Source organism: Geotrypetes seraphini, chromosome 9, assembly GCF_902459505.1.
Source record: "Geotrypetes seraphini chromosome 9, aGeoSer1.1, whole genome shotgun sequence".
Lineage (NCBI taxonomy): Eukaryota > Metazoa > Chordata > Amphibia > Gymnophiona > Dermophiidae > Geotrypetes > Geotrypetes seraphini.
In genome coordinates this window covers 20,184,484-20,198,787 of record NC_047092.1, presented here as the reverse complement: position 1 = coordinate 20,198,787, position 14,304 = coordinate 20,184,484, and the positions used below count along the sequence as shown (strand labels likewise).

General features: G+C 44.1%; 1 protein-coding gene across 5 annotated transcripts in view; it reads right to left on the bottom strand.

Moving 5' to 3' along the window:
• KCP (kielin cysteine rich BMP regulator) overlaps nt 1-14,304 on the bottom strand; it is a 193,396-nt gene that overhangs the window by 25,338 nt on the left and 153,754 nt on the right. For all 5 annotated transcript variants that reach the window (XM_033958835.1, XM_033958838.1, XM_033958836.1 and 2 more), the window contains 4 exons: nt 10,228-10,310; nt 9,001-9,121; nt 8,217-8,299; nt 4,422-4,521 (listed from right to left, as the gene is read on the bottom strand). In XM_033958835.1, coding sequence (XP_033814726.1) covers nt 4,422-4,521; nt 8,217-8,299; nt 9,001-9,121; nt 10,228-10,310 — 387 coding nt within the window. The remainder of the gene's footprint in view (nt 1-4,421; nt 4,522-8,216; nt 8,300-9,000; nt 9,122-10,227; nt 10,311-14,304) is intronic.

Here is a 14,304-nt window from a genome sequence, read left to right as displayed (position 1 = left end):
TGTCATAATGCCTCATTCCACCAATGCCTAAGCTCCGTCCTCATCTGCACAAGCCTCAAACACTTTAAAACCCTAAGTAGTAACATTCTAGAGCTCAGATTGTGATGCCATAATGCCTCATTCCACCAATGCCTAAGCTCCGTCCTCATCTGCACAAGCCTCAAACACTTTAAAACCCTAAGTAGCAACATTCTAGAGCTCAGATTGTGATGTCATAATGCCTCATTCCACCAATGCCTAAGCTCCGTCCTCAACTGCACAAACCTCAAACGCTTTAAAATCACAAGTGTTTGAGGCTTGTGTGTTAAAGGCAGGGACAGCAACAAAACTCACAGGGACGGGGAAATTGAGTTCCTGCTGGGACGTGGATAAATTCGTCCCCATGTCATTCTCTATGATGAAACTCAACACTAAAATAGCAATGTTGCAGGAGGACTGAGGTACATGGATGGAGCTGTGTCCTGGGGTTCACTGATGAAGTGCATGGGCAGTTAGGTGCAGCATTCTATGCTGAAATAGTAGGTTAGGACTGAGGTAAATGGGCAAAGATGTGCGCAGGGGTTAATGGTAAGAGCAGGAGCTTATGCAGGTTGGGACTGAGATGGAGTGGCAGTACTGTGTGTGGGAATCCGAACTGAATGTTGCAGTACAGCTGGTAAGAAATTACGTCAGCAAAAGAATAAGGAAAATTAAATCTTACCTGCTAATTTTCTTTCCTTAAGTCCCACCACACCAGTTCAAAAACTGTGGATTATGCCTATTGACCAGTGGATAGAGACAGAAAAATAAAAGTTCCTGCATGCTTCTCCCAATAAGGGAGATACCCAGTATTTCAGACAGCAAAGCAATGGACCATCTGTTTTCCATTTCACTTGGGTTGTTGCAATAATAATACTCAACATTATCACCAGTAAAAAAAAGATTCTGAAAAAATTAAACTGAAAGTTGAACCTGAAGACAGGTTGTTGATATAAAACAAAAATCATATACACGAATACAGGATGTCTGGTGCAGTACTCGGAGAGACCTCCCCAGAAAGAGACTTGGGAGTACTGGTCAACAAGCCGACGAAGCCGTCCGCGCAATGCGTGGCAGTGGCGAAAAGGACGAACAGAACGCTAGGAATGATTAAGAAGGGGATCACGAACAGATCGGAGAAGGTTATCATGCCGCTGTACCGGGCCATGGTACGCCCTCACCTGGAGTACTGCGTCCAGCACTGGTCGCCGTACATGAAGAAGGACACGATACTACTCGAAAGGGTCCAGAGAAGAGTGACTAAAATGGTTAAGAGGCTGGAGAAGTTGCCGTACTGCGAGAGATTAGAGAAGCTGGGCCTGTTCTCCCTTGAAAAGAGGAGGCTGAGAGGGGACATGATCGAAACATTCAAGATAATGAAGGGAATAGACTTAGTAGATAAAGAGAGGTTGTTCACCCTCTCCAAGGTAGAGAGAACGAGAGGGCACTCTCTGAAGTTAAAAGGGGATAGATTCCGTACAAACTTAAGGAAGTTTTTCTTCACCCAGAGAGTGGTAGAAAACTGGAACACTCTTCCGGAGTCTGTCATAGGGGAAAACACCCTCTAGGGATTCAAATAGGGGAAAACACCCTCCAGGGATTCAAGACAAAGTTAGTCAAGTTCCTGCTGAACCAGAACGTACGCAGGTAGGGCTAGTCTCAGTTAGAGCACTGGTCTTTGACCTAGGTGCTGCCGCAAGAGTGGACTGCTGGTCAAGATGGACCACTTGGTCTGACTCAGCAGGGGCACTTCTTATGTTCTTATAAAAGAATGAAAAGAGCAATAATAAAATGGTTAAATGCCCTCTGGACTGGTCTGGTAGGACTAAAGGAAAGCAAACGATCAGGTAAGACTTAGGGCCCCTATTAGAAAGCCCTCCCAAGGCAAATGCACCGGAGCCTACAGGAATCGAATGGACTTCAGTGCATTTGCTGGGGGAAATCACTACTGTGGTATTGTAAAAGAAGCCTTTAATTAGGGTTATGAGATTTCGTAAAAGAAAATCCGGACCTATGGCCTCACCCCCAGGCCTGCTCCATTCTGCCCAGCCATGCCCCATGTGGCCATATGCAGAAGAAATGTTACCTCAGTTACCGGACAATAATAAATAAAAATAAGAGAAAATGTGTTTGCCTTACCTAAATCTTGTAGAGAAAAATCAATCTGTCTAAACTTAATTGGTTGGTCACTTTAATGTATGTCTAAAGTACAAGTTTCAAGTTTATTAGGTGACTTGATCAATCGCTTATTCAAATATTCTAAGCGATGTACATTTAAAATTTACAATTAAAATAACAAAAAAACAACAACAATATAATACATTACAATACATACAATATTAAATAATGGATTAAATCTTCTTAATTTTACATTAATAAACATAAGGAAAGGAGGGATGAAATACAATTTTTAAAGTAAAGAAGAAACATTGAGGGAAAATACAAAAGGGATTTAGTTAGAACAGGTATAACCAAGTAAAATATAATTCATGTAGAGTAAAATTATGTTAAAAAGGCATCTTTAAAAAGAAAGGTTTTTAGTTCAGATTTAAATTTTCCAAGTTCTTTCTCCTCCCGTAAAGATATAGGGAGGGCGTTCCATGTTTGCGGTGCCGTACAAGAAAAAATAAATTGTCTCCTCGTGTTAATAATTTTTAATGATTTTAAAGTACACAATGAACAGAAAACAAAAGAAAAGATTTGATCTCTGAAATGAGGACACCTCCTTTGAAAGAAAAGACGGGATTTTTAATTGATGTTATTGATTGAGCGAGCCAGAGAAAGGGAAGAAATGTAGTATTCGGGCTGCCATCTTCGTGGCGTCTTAAAGAGCGCTGGCTGAAACCAACCAGATGACCCAAAATGGATGCAATTTGAATCCTTCTCAGTGAATGAAAGATACAACCAATACAATTCTCAGAGAATACAGTACATTGGAAGCAATTACCCAAGCACAAAGAGAATACACCGGTCAACTGAAAAGAAATTCTGCAGTTCAAAAGAAACAAGTAGAAATGCCTCTTGAGTTCAAAGGCCGCTAAAAATTGTCCTGGCTGCAAGTAGAAACAGATAAAAAGCAATCCTAACTTTGCCTTCTTAGCTGCGCCGGTCTGAACATCACTCGGGACCTGCATAACTTCTGGTCCCAGCTGGCACATGGTTCGAATACCTCCCCTCCCTTTCCCCCTTGGCAAGGTCCTATCACTCCTCCTATCCCCCAGACAGGTAAAACACCCCGAATGGGGACCGACTTAAAGATCTCAATCTGTATACTTTGGAGGAAAGGCGGGAGAGGGCATGAGTCGAGTCTCTTTCATTTGAAAGGAAACTCTGCAATGAGAGGGCATAGGATGAAGTTAAGAGATGATAGGCTCTGGAATAATCTGAGGAAATACTTTTTCACAGAAAGGGTGGTAGATGTAAGGAACAGTCTCCCGGAAGAGGTGGTGGAGACAGAGACTGTGTCTGAATTCAAAAGGGCCTGGGATAGGCACAAGGGATTTCTCGGAGAGAGAAAGAGATAATGGTTCCTGTGGATGGACTGCATTTGGCCTTTATCTGCCATCGTGTTACAGTGTTTCTATAACCATAAAGTTCTATGACATCACAATGCAGGTATAAAGATCCTTAGCCTATAGGAAGAGGAGATACAAATGTTAAGAGCCTTAGCCAATAGGGAGAGGAGGAGATAGTGGATGTTGCAGAAGGGCAGACTGGATGGGCCATTTGGCCTTTATCTGCCGTCATGTTTCTCTTATATTCTGAGGAAATACTTTTTAACAGAAAGGGTGGTAGATGTGAGGAACAGTCTCCCGGAAGAGGTGATGGAGACAGAGTCTGTGTCTGAATTCAAAAGGGCCTGGGATAGGCACGTGGGATCTCTTGGAGAGAGAAAGAGATAATGGTTTCTGCGGACGGGCCATTTGGCCTTTATCTGCCGTCATGTTTCTATGTTTCTAATTCTAGAAAGACTCGTAGCAAGGTAGACAGACTGAATGGAGTCCAAAGCTGCAAGAATGACAACACTGGACTCTGTACCGAAAGGGGTTGTGAAAATTCCATGCCAGAAGCAAAGGGGGATGTACCAGAGCGGATAGAGGAGACAGCTGCAGTAGGCGGAAAGAAACAAGTAGGCCAATATTTACCGGTCAAGGATGAATGTATAACTTGCCTATCTGTATTTTTTAAAAATATATGGATAATAGTGGGCCACGTAAATCATTAAACAACCTGAGAAAATCAGCACATGAAAGGGGAGGAGTAAAGACAAGTTAAAAAAAAAAAGTGGTTATATTCAGCCTCTGGCTGCAGAATTTATTTAGTGACCACACTATCTCCATATTCAGTATCACTAGCAAAGGAGGGAGCATGGGGGAGTGAGAGTCTGACTTATAAGCCATTACCATCACAGGCCGGACAGCATGAGTTATGAGGTATGAAATGCTCTGTGCTTGGACAGCTCAGGAGAGGACATCCCTGGTGAACACACACCCACGTCAGGTCCTGGAACAAACAAAAATAGAATTTAAGAATAATTTATGACCTTACTGTAATGTTGAAATGACAGAAATGGCCCAATTCAGATCACCTTCTAAAACTCTCACTAGAGTATATTGAATATATTTAAAATAGAAGACCTGATATATAAAGCCAGATACTATGAAAATCTTTGCGTATCTTGGTGGCATCTCTGAGGGTTTTTATTGAAAATCATCTCTAGTGAGAGTTTTAGGAGGTGATCTGAATTGGGCCACTTCTCTAATATCAATATTATATTATCTACTTTCATGAAAATCTTCTATAAAACATATTTGCTGTTGATCCAATAACTTACCATAATGTTTACATACCATAAAGTTCACATGGATTTCCTTGTATGATTGCCACATATATTCTAGATCAGTGGTTCTGAAACCTGCCCTGAGGGACCACCAGCCAGTTGGGTTTTCAGGATATTCCTAATGAATATGCATGAAAGAAATTTGCCTATAATGGAGGCAGTATGTGCAAATTTCTTTCATGCATATTCATTGTGGATATCCTGAAAACCTGACTGGCAAGGGGGTAGTCCAGGAATAAGTTGAGAAACACTGGGCTAGTGAAAGCGTTGGGAGCAGGAGTGAACCTTACTCGTTCCTACCCCTAGTGGCTGCCTAATCAAAAATGGATGCCACTAGGGGCAGGAATGGGTGGGGTTCACTGCTGCCCACAAAGCTCCCACTGGGCCACCAGGGATGTTAGGTAGACCCAGCGAGGCCTATGGTAAAGGTGAGGGGTTGGGGGAAATGAAAGGGGGACCATTTTGAGGGGAGGAGTTTCACAAAGGGACTTGGGGAAAATTTAGCAGCTATGCGGCTTCCAACCAATCTTCAGCCGAGTAATACATACCTACTGTATCTTATGTGGTCCCTGCCTGCATATTGGCCAGGACACGCATAAACTCCAGCAGCTGACAGACGTCCAGATTTCTCCGGACGGCTTTTCAAAATCCAGCACTTTGTCTGGGTTTTGGAAAGCTTCCTCAAAATCACGTCGGGCAGAGGCAGCAGGGGGCGTGGCTGGGGGGGCAGAGCTAGGGCGGGACTGGGCGGGGATGGGTGGAACTGAGCGGGTTTAGGGGTCTGAATTTTACTAAAGTAAAATCTGGTAACCCTATGTTAGAGAGTTGCGCGGAGACAGAAATCCCACCTATCCCTGCCCGTCCCCGCCAAGATCCTCTCCGTCCCCCCCCATCCCCGTCAGAATCCTCTCCGTCCCCACCCATCCCTGCAAGGAATTACCTCCATCTCCGCCCGTCCCCATAAAAAGCAGCAATTACTTCTGACAGGATCATCAATTCCAGTGTTTGCGCTGCTGTTTTCCTTGTGGAATCTCTTTGGTGGAACCCTTTTTTTGTTTTCTGTTCAGGTAATTAACTTATAAACCCCCTCTTTTACTAAGGCTGACGTGTCTATTATATTATATGGACGAACCCTGCTTCCAAAGCCTTCCATCCCCAGGGGAGCCCCGTTGGCTAGAGGGGGTCCCCATGGGAGTCCCGTGGGCCAGAGGGGGGTCCCTGCGGGCCCCATGGGTTAGGGGGGATTCCCGCGGGACCCACGGGATTCCCGCGATCCCCTTTCCTGTGCAGACCTCTACCCTATGTTTAAGCATCTTAGACAGAGACCTGCCACCAGCTCTGAGATGCAGGACACGGCAGAACATTTTTGGCATGTAACAGTTGTTGCCATGAGGACAATAAAATTATTTTATAATAATAAGAGAGAACTTCAGTAACTGTGGCGACATCGAGCTGCTCATTAGCGCTGTGCACTTTCAATTTACTTTTTCATTTCTGATCCACATCAGACTGGACTCGATATGAAATCTGACTAACAATAAGTGGACACAGAATAATTCAGAAATCTCATGATGTAACTGATGCATTTGCAAAATGGGAAATCTCCTACATGCAACCATTTATAACAACTTCATGTTTACCGTTGAGCAGCTCGATGTCGCCAAAGTTACTGAAGTTCTCTCTTATTATTATTATGCAATTTTATTGCTCATATGTTTTCCCAGCATCGTCTTATTGACAGAGGCATAGAGGAGTTTTTGTGTGTGGTTTGATTAGTTGTTACTCCTTTAGGATTGTTTGTGGTTCATAAGTACAAAAGAATTGCATACTGGGACAGACCGAAGGTCCATCAAGCGCAGTATCCTGTTTCCATCAGTGGACAACGCAGGTCACAAATACCCGGCTCGATCCCCAGGAGTAAAGCAGATTTGATGCTGCTTATCCTAGGAATAAGCGGTGGATTTCCCCAAAGCCATTTCCCTACTTGAGGGAGTCCAGAGAAGAGCAACTAAGCTGATAAAGGGTATGGAGAATCTCTCATATACTGACAGATTGAAACAGTTAGGACTGTTCTCCCTGGAGAAGCGGAGACTTAGGGGAGACATGATAGAAACCTTCAAGATCCTGAAAGGCATAGAGAAAGTAGACAGGGACAGATTTTTCAAACTAAGGGGAACCACAAGTACAAGGGGGCACTCAGAGAAATTGAAAGGGGACAGGTTTAGAACAAACGCTAGGAAGTTCTTTTTCACCCAGAGGGTGGTGGATACATGGAATGTGCTTCCAGAGGCTGTGGTAGATAGGAGCACTGTACAGGGCTTCAAGGAAGGCTTGGATAGGTTCCTAAAGGGATTGAGGGGTATAGATAAGTGTAGAGATGGGTTATAGGGATAGGAGTAGAGATAGGTTATAAAGCTAGTCAGGGACCACTGCTCAGGCAAAAGGGCCTGATGGGCCGCCGCGGGAGCGGACCGCTGGGCGAGATGGACCTCTGGTCTGCCTCAGCGGAGGCAACTTCTTATCTTCTTATGTTCTTAATGGCTTATGGACTTTTAGGAAATTAGCCAGACCGTTTTTTTTAAGCCCTGCTAAGCTAACTGATTTCACCACGTTCTCCGGCAACGATTTCAGAGTTTAATTCCACGTTGAGTGAAGAAATGTTTTCTCTGGTTTGTTTTAAATCTACCACTTAGGAGCTTCATCGCATGGCCCCTTAGTCCTAGTATTTTTGGAAAGAGTGAACAAGCGATTCACATCTACCCTTTCCACTCCACTCATTATTTTATAGACCTCTATCATATCTCCCCTGAGCTGTCTCTTCTCCAGGCGGAAGAGCCCTAGCCGCTTTAGCCTCTCCTCATAGGGAAGTCGACCCACCCCCTTTTATCATTTTTGTCCGGAGCGTTGTCTGCCAGTCAGATAGAATAACAAACTGAAACATAGAAATTCTATATGGAGCTGCCAAAATTAAGGTGCAAGTCTGTGAATAACAGCAGGTATTTTTGTCACTATGAATGTGTGCAAATGGACATTTTCGGGCTTTGTGTCATCATTTTTGAGTGGTATGCAATCTACCCATGTTCTTTCAGAGTCTAGGTACCAACATTTCCATCACCTCTTTGGCACATATTCTTTTATGGAACAGGCTTTCTAAATAGACACCCCCTTCTATGAATACCCTCACGGTGACTCAGTCGTACGCACCATCAGTGACAAGGCTGGTGTTAAAAGTGAGGCTCGGCTTTAGGGATTTCTCAGGATAACGATCTTCTGTGATATACCCCGGAATCAACATCTCCCCTTCACTCAAGCACCGGTGGAAAAGATCCCGAAATGGCCAGATCGTCCCATGACTTACCTTACACTGGCAGGTGAAACAGGGGTCGTTACTGTCATGGATCTCACTGCCCACCAGGCTGGCTGTGCAGTTGCTCAAGGCCTCTGTAAAGGAACCACAAGCCGGTTAAGGACATCGGGGATTCGTGGCCTCCACTTGACGGATGCATTATGTGTTGGTATGAATCGGATAATGATAGAGATGTTTAAACACTCTAGAACAGAGGCCTGTGCACAAGGGAAAATGCCTTGGGTCTAGTACCTGTGGATGGATGCATACACTCATGTGCGCAGACGGGACAGGCGTGCACTCGTGTGAACAGCTTGGCTAGCGCTTGGGGCCGGGATCATGCTGCTTTCGTAGCCGAACAGACTCGGGACTGCTGCAAGAATATTGGACGCCCTGGGTGAACTTTGAGCTTTACGCCCCACCCCCTGATTAACTTTTCTGGCTCCAAATCTGCCCCTCCCCCCCAAGACATCATACTTTTAAAATGTCAAACTTCTGTATAGGTGTGTGAGTTCTACAATCAGATACACACAATGAATGAGAGCAATTTCCAAAAGTCATTTATCTAACTGATTTGCTCCATGGACAAGTAAAAATGCACATTGATGAATCTTTGAGCGTTTTGGCTGTCAGGAGTTATAGTTTTACTTTCATTGCAGGCTGTTCTGGGCTGCCCCAGGTAACCCATCTAGATCTGACTAATGCCTGGGCCTGCCTCTGGTTGCATTCCCTTACTCCCTTCCAGTAGTTGAGCGGCGCGGCTGGGTGACTGCGCGCAAATCATGTATGTACTCACGTGCACATGTAGGACAGCAATGATCTGGCCCAGGCAGCAGAATGTGGCTTTTTGGGCAGCCGAGCAGGCTGGGGCACTGCTTCCTGTTACAGTTTCGATAGAGCTGTCCATCTGGCATCAACTGAACGAAGAGTGAGACAAAACCGACACTGTTACTCGCAGGACATCTTGAGCGAAGCAATGATTCAAAAAGGAGAGGGGACAAAGACTCCACCCCACGATAGATGCTAGAAACAGTTGAATAAAAACACATGGTATCTGGTTGACAACAGGAGCAGATGTAAAAAAATCCAAAGATACATAGGAGTATCTAATAGTTTCAGTGGCAAAACCCCGGATGCATGGCCCCACCCAGTTCAGCCTCCAGGCCCCCCCTGCTTCACCCCTAGCTCCGCCTCCACAAAGCCTCCTCTCATCTTCCCTGACAAGCTCCAGCTGCATCTGGAAGGCTTTCAGCATGTGCAGATGTGTGTGACATCATCCACACAAGCTCAGAGGCCCTCCAGATGCAGCTGCCGGGACAAACTGCCGGGTTTTGGAAAGTCTGTCCGGAAACCCGGACAGTCCTCTAAAAAGAGGACATGGCTGGGTTTCCCCAGAGTTTGATAACCCTAATCTAATAGGAGGTTCATTGAAAAAATCCAAACAAAGCCGGCTCTAGCCCCACCCCTGCAGAACCTTATCTTTGCTTTCCGACCTCCGGGCCGCGTCTGGAGTGTCTCTGAGCATGTGCGGATGTGTGTGATGTCATCCATGCATGCTCAGTGGCCCTGCAGACACGGCCCAGGAGGTCAGAGCTTTCCAAAATCCGGACAACCTACCAGACAGTCCTCTAGAAAGTGGACATGTCCAGGTTTTCCCGGACGTCTGGTAACCCTACCCCAGGGGTAGGCAATTCCGGTCCTCGAGAGCCAGAGCCAAGTCAGGTTTTCAGTATATCCACAATGAATATGTATGAGATGGATTTGCATGCACTGCCTCCTTGAGATGCAAATTTTTCTCATGCATATTTATTGTAGATATCCTGAAAACCTGACCTGGCTCCGGCTCACAAGGACCGGAATTGCCTACTCCTGCCCTACCCAATATAGTGTTATCCAGGCCTGAGCTCATATCCTCTCTCTACAATTCCTTTCTGCCCAATCACCTCGGTGCATGTGTTCCACGCTTACCACTTTACCATTCACTCTGGGGGTAATGGATGATATACCAGCTAAGGCCACGTACCTCACATATGCAGATCTCGCAGGGGTCTTCAGAGGGCCGGAAACTTTCACCGGGGCTGTACACTTGACCATTGTGAACACAGTCTTGAAATAAATACAAGGAAGGATGTGAGAATATCAGCAAGCTACAGGGTACCGTGCATTGAAACCCCCATGAGGCCAGGGATGGAGTGACCCTCCCCTGCTCTGTTCGCAAGGTTGTGAAATGTACTATACTCTAGTGCAGGGGGTAGGCAATTCCGGTCCTCGAGAGCCACAGGCAGGTCAGGTTTTCAGGATATCCACAATGAATATGCATGAGATGGATTTGCATGCACTACCTCCTTGAGATGCAGATCCATCTCATCATAATTATTGTGGATATCCTGAAAACCTGACCTGCCTGTGGCTCTCGAGGACCGGAATTGCCTACCCCTGGTCTAGTGTCAGCAGCCCAATATTTACGCTGAAATAAGGGTACTGGGGGAAGAGACTGAGAAGTGAAATTTTCGGGGGACTGAGCTGAGTTCAGTTAAACTCAAAGCATATAATTTTCAAGTGAATGCACAAACTTTGGTGCCGGAGCAGAAGAGGAGGATTTTTATAGATTTCTTTTCCTACATTTTATGTCTTCTCTAAATCAGGGCTGCCCAATTCCGGTCCTCAAGATCTACTGGCAGGCCAGGTTTTCAGGATATCCACAATGAATATGCATGAGAGAGATTTGCCTGCACTGCCTTCTTGGTATGCAAATTTCTCTCGCGCATGTTCATTGTGGATATCCTGAAAAACCTGGCCTGCCAGTAGATCTCAAGGACCGGACTTGGGCAGCCCTGCTCTAAATCATATCTGGTTCTTGTTGCAGGGGTCTCAAAGTCCCCAGTCGTGTTTTCAGGATTTCCCCAATGAATATGCATGAGATCTATGCGCATGCACTGCTTTCAATATATATTCATTGGGGAAATCGTGAAAACCCGACTGGATTGCGGCCCTCAAGGAGGGTCTTTGAGATCCCTGTATGTGAAGGATCCATCATATACCACTGTTTTCTTTCCTCTAGGATCAGGGAGCATTGGAATTGATATTCAAAGGATATTTTTATTTATTTGTTTTGGGGGTTTGTTTGTTTTTTTTGTAAATCTTTATTGGTTTTTTTAAACTTTGATAGCGTCATACAAATGTTAAATCAAAAAGACTTTACAAAAACACAGTTAACTATACATTACTATTAATATTTGTTTTTTTTAATCCCGTTCTCCCCAAAGACCTCATAACGGGTTACAGGTTAACACACATAATATACAGTTAACGGGTTAAAATTTCCATAGTGACAGTACAAGTTTTTTCCATACATGTTTTTATCCTAACGACACATACTAGGGATCTAATACCAATATACATTTCTTTGTGATCCATCGGTCATGGGCGGGGAAGTTAGGTGAAGAGGTATGCTTGTATCGCTTTCCTAAAGTTGAGGAGTCCTTCAAGGGGGGAAGTTGGTTCCAGTGGCTTCAAGTTTCAAGTTTATTTTTAAATTTGATTAATCGCTTATTCAAAATTCTAAGCGATGTACACAACAATAAAATCACAAAATTTTAGGGGGTATCACAACAAACGAAAAACCAAACCTTGCAGAACATATTGAAGACTAATGTTACAAACATATTTCAAACAAGAGATGAGAGTGGGAAAAGAAATACAAATTGTTGATAGTAGATAAGACAATTATGGGGGAAAAAAAAAACAATAGGAAGGGAGAGAACAATGTGCTCCAGGGAATGGACTTGAAATGAGACATAAGAACATAAGCAATGCCTCCACTGGGTCAGACCTGAGGTCCATCGTGCCCAGCAGTCCGCTCACACGGCGGCCCAACAGGTCCAGGACCTGTGCAGTAATCCTCTATCTATACCCCTCTATCCCCTTTTCCAGCAGGAAATTGTCCAATCCTTTCTTGAACCCCAGTACCGTACTCTGCCCTGTTACATCCTCTGGAAGCGCATTCCAGGTGTCCACCACACGTTGGGTAAAGAAGAACTTCCTAGTATTTGTTTTGAATCTGTCCCCTTTCAACTTTTCCGAATGCCCTCTTGTTCTTTTATTTTTTGAAAGTTTGAAGAATCTGTCCCTCTCTACTCTCTCTATGCCCCTCATGATCTTGTAAGTCTCTATCATATCCCCTCTAAGTCTCCTCTTCTCCAGGGAAAAGAGTCCCAGTTTCTCTTTCTATCTCTCCCTCTCTCTCTTTCTGTCTCCCTTTCTCTCTCTTTCTTTCTATCTCTCCCTCTCTCTCTTTCTGTCTCCCTTTCTCTCTCTTTCTTTCTATCTCTCTCTCTCTTTCTGTTTCTCTCCCTTTCTCTCTCTCTCTTTCTGTTTCTCTCCCTTTCTCTCTCTTTCTTTCTCTCTCTCTCTCTTTTTCTGTCCCTCTCTACTCTCTCTATGCCCTTCATGATCTTGTAAGTCTCTATCATGTCCCCTCTAAGTCTCCTCTTCTCCAGAGAAAAGAGACCCAGTTTCTCCAATCTCTCAGCGTATGAAAGGTTTTCCATCTCTTTTATCAGACGTGTCTCTCTCCTCTGAACCCTAGACAGGCTTTCTAATTATCAAATGCATCCTTAAAAAGAAAGCTTTTTAATTTGCTCTTAAATTTATCCAAATTGTGTTCTTTCCTTAAATAAATAGAGAGGGAATTCCATGTTTTGAGGGGCTGTGACAGAAAAGATGACCTGCCGCCGTGTGTTAATAATTTTAAGTGAGGGAATAACTAGTAAATGTTGATCATTGGACCTCAATAATCTAGTTGATGTATAAGGAATCAGTAATTTATGAATAAAAGCCAGAGTTTTGTATAGCAAAGATTTGAAAGTAAGCAGACTTAATTTATACATTATATGGAGCGCAACTGGAAGCCAGTGCGCTTTCTTAAGAAGAGGTGTCACGTGGTCGAATTTCTTAGCTTTCATAATAAGTTTAATTGAAGCATTTTGGATGATCTGTAGATGTCTGATTTCATTTTGGGCTATTCCCTTGAATAAGGCATTACAGGCAACAACCCCTGTGGAGTTAAAACATAGTAACATAGTAGATGACGGCAGATAAAGACCCGAATGGTCCATCCAGTCTGCCCAACCTGATTCAATTTAAATTTTTTTTTTCTTCTTAGCTATTTCTGGGCAAGAATCCAAAGCTTTACCCGGTACTATGCTGGGGTTCCAATTGCCGAAATCTCTGTTAAAACTTACTCCAGCCCATCTACACCCTCCCAGTCATTTAAGCCCTCCCCTGCCCATCCTCCACCAAACGGCCATACACAGACACAGACCGTGCAAGTCTGTGTCTGTGTATGGCCGTTCCTCAAGGCTCACCACTCTCACCTACTCTCTTCAACCTCTTTTTATCTTCCCTTGGTTCTACCCTAGATAACCTAAATGCAACTTCATTTAGCTATGCTGACGACATCACCATACTTCTACCCTTCGATTCTCCTGAAAAATTGGAAAAAACTCTACAAGCAGTGGAAAAATGGATGGCAGACCACAAATTGAAGCTGAACACAGACAAAACAAAATTTCTACTGCTCGAAAAGGACAAAACCCCCTCCATCACAGAACTAGAAATAAACACCTCCAAATACCCTATACAACCCACCCTTAAACTCCTAGGAGTAACAATAGATAGATCTTGCACAATGCAGGCCCAAATCAACAAGACCACCCAGAAAGCATTTCTAACCATGCGCAATCTACGAAAAATCAGAAAATTCTTCGACAAAGAGCAATATAGGCTCATAGTCCAATCCCTAGTTCTAGGTCTATTGGACTACTGTAACATCCTCTATCTACCATGCCCTGCTACCATGATAAAACAACTACAGACAATCCAAACACTGCACTCAGATTGATCTACTCGCTAAAAAAATTTGACCACGTCACCACTGCCTACCTAGACTCACACTGGTTACCAATACAAGCGCGAATTCAATTCAAATTATACTGTCTATTATTCAAAGCAATAAATGGCACAGCCCCCAGCTACCTAAACAACCGCCTGAACCAAAACCTCACCACTAGACAAAGAAGAACTAAGACTCCATTTACCT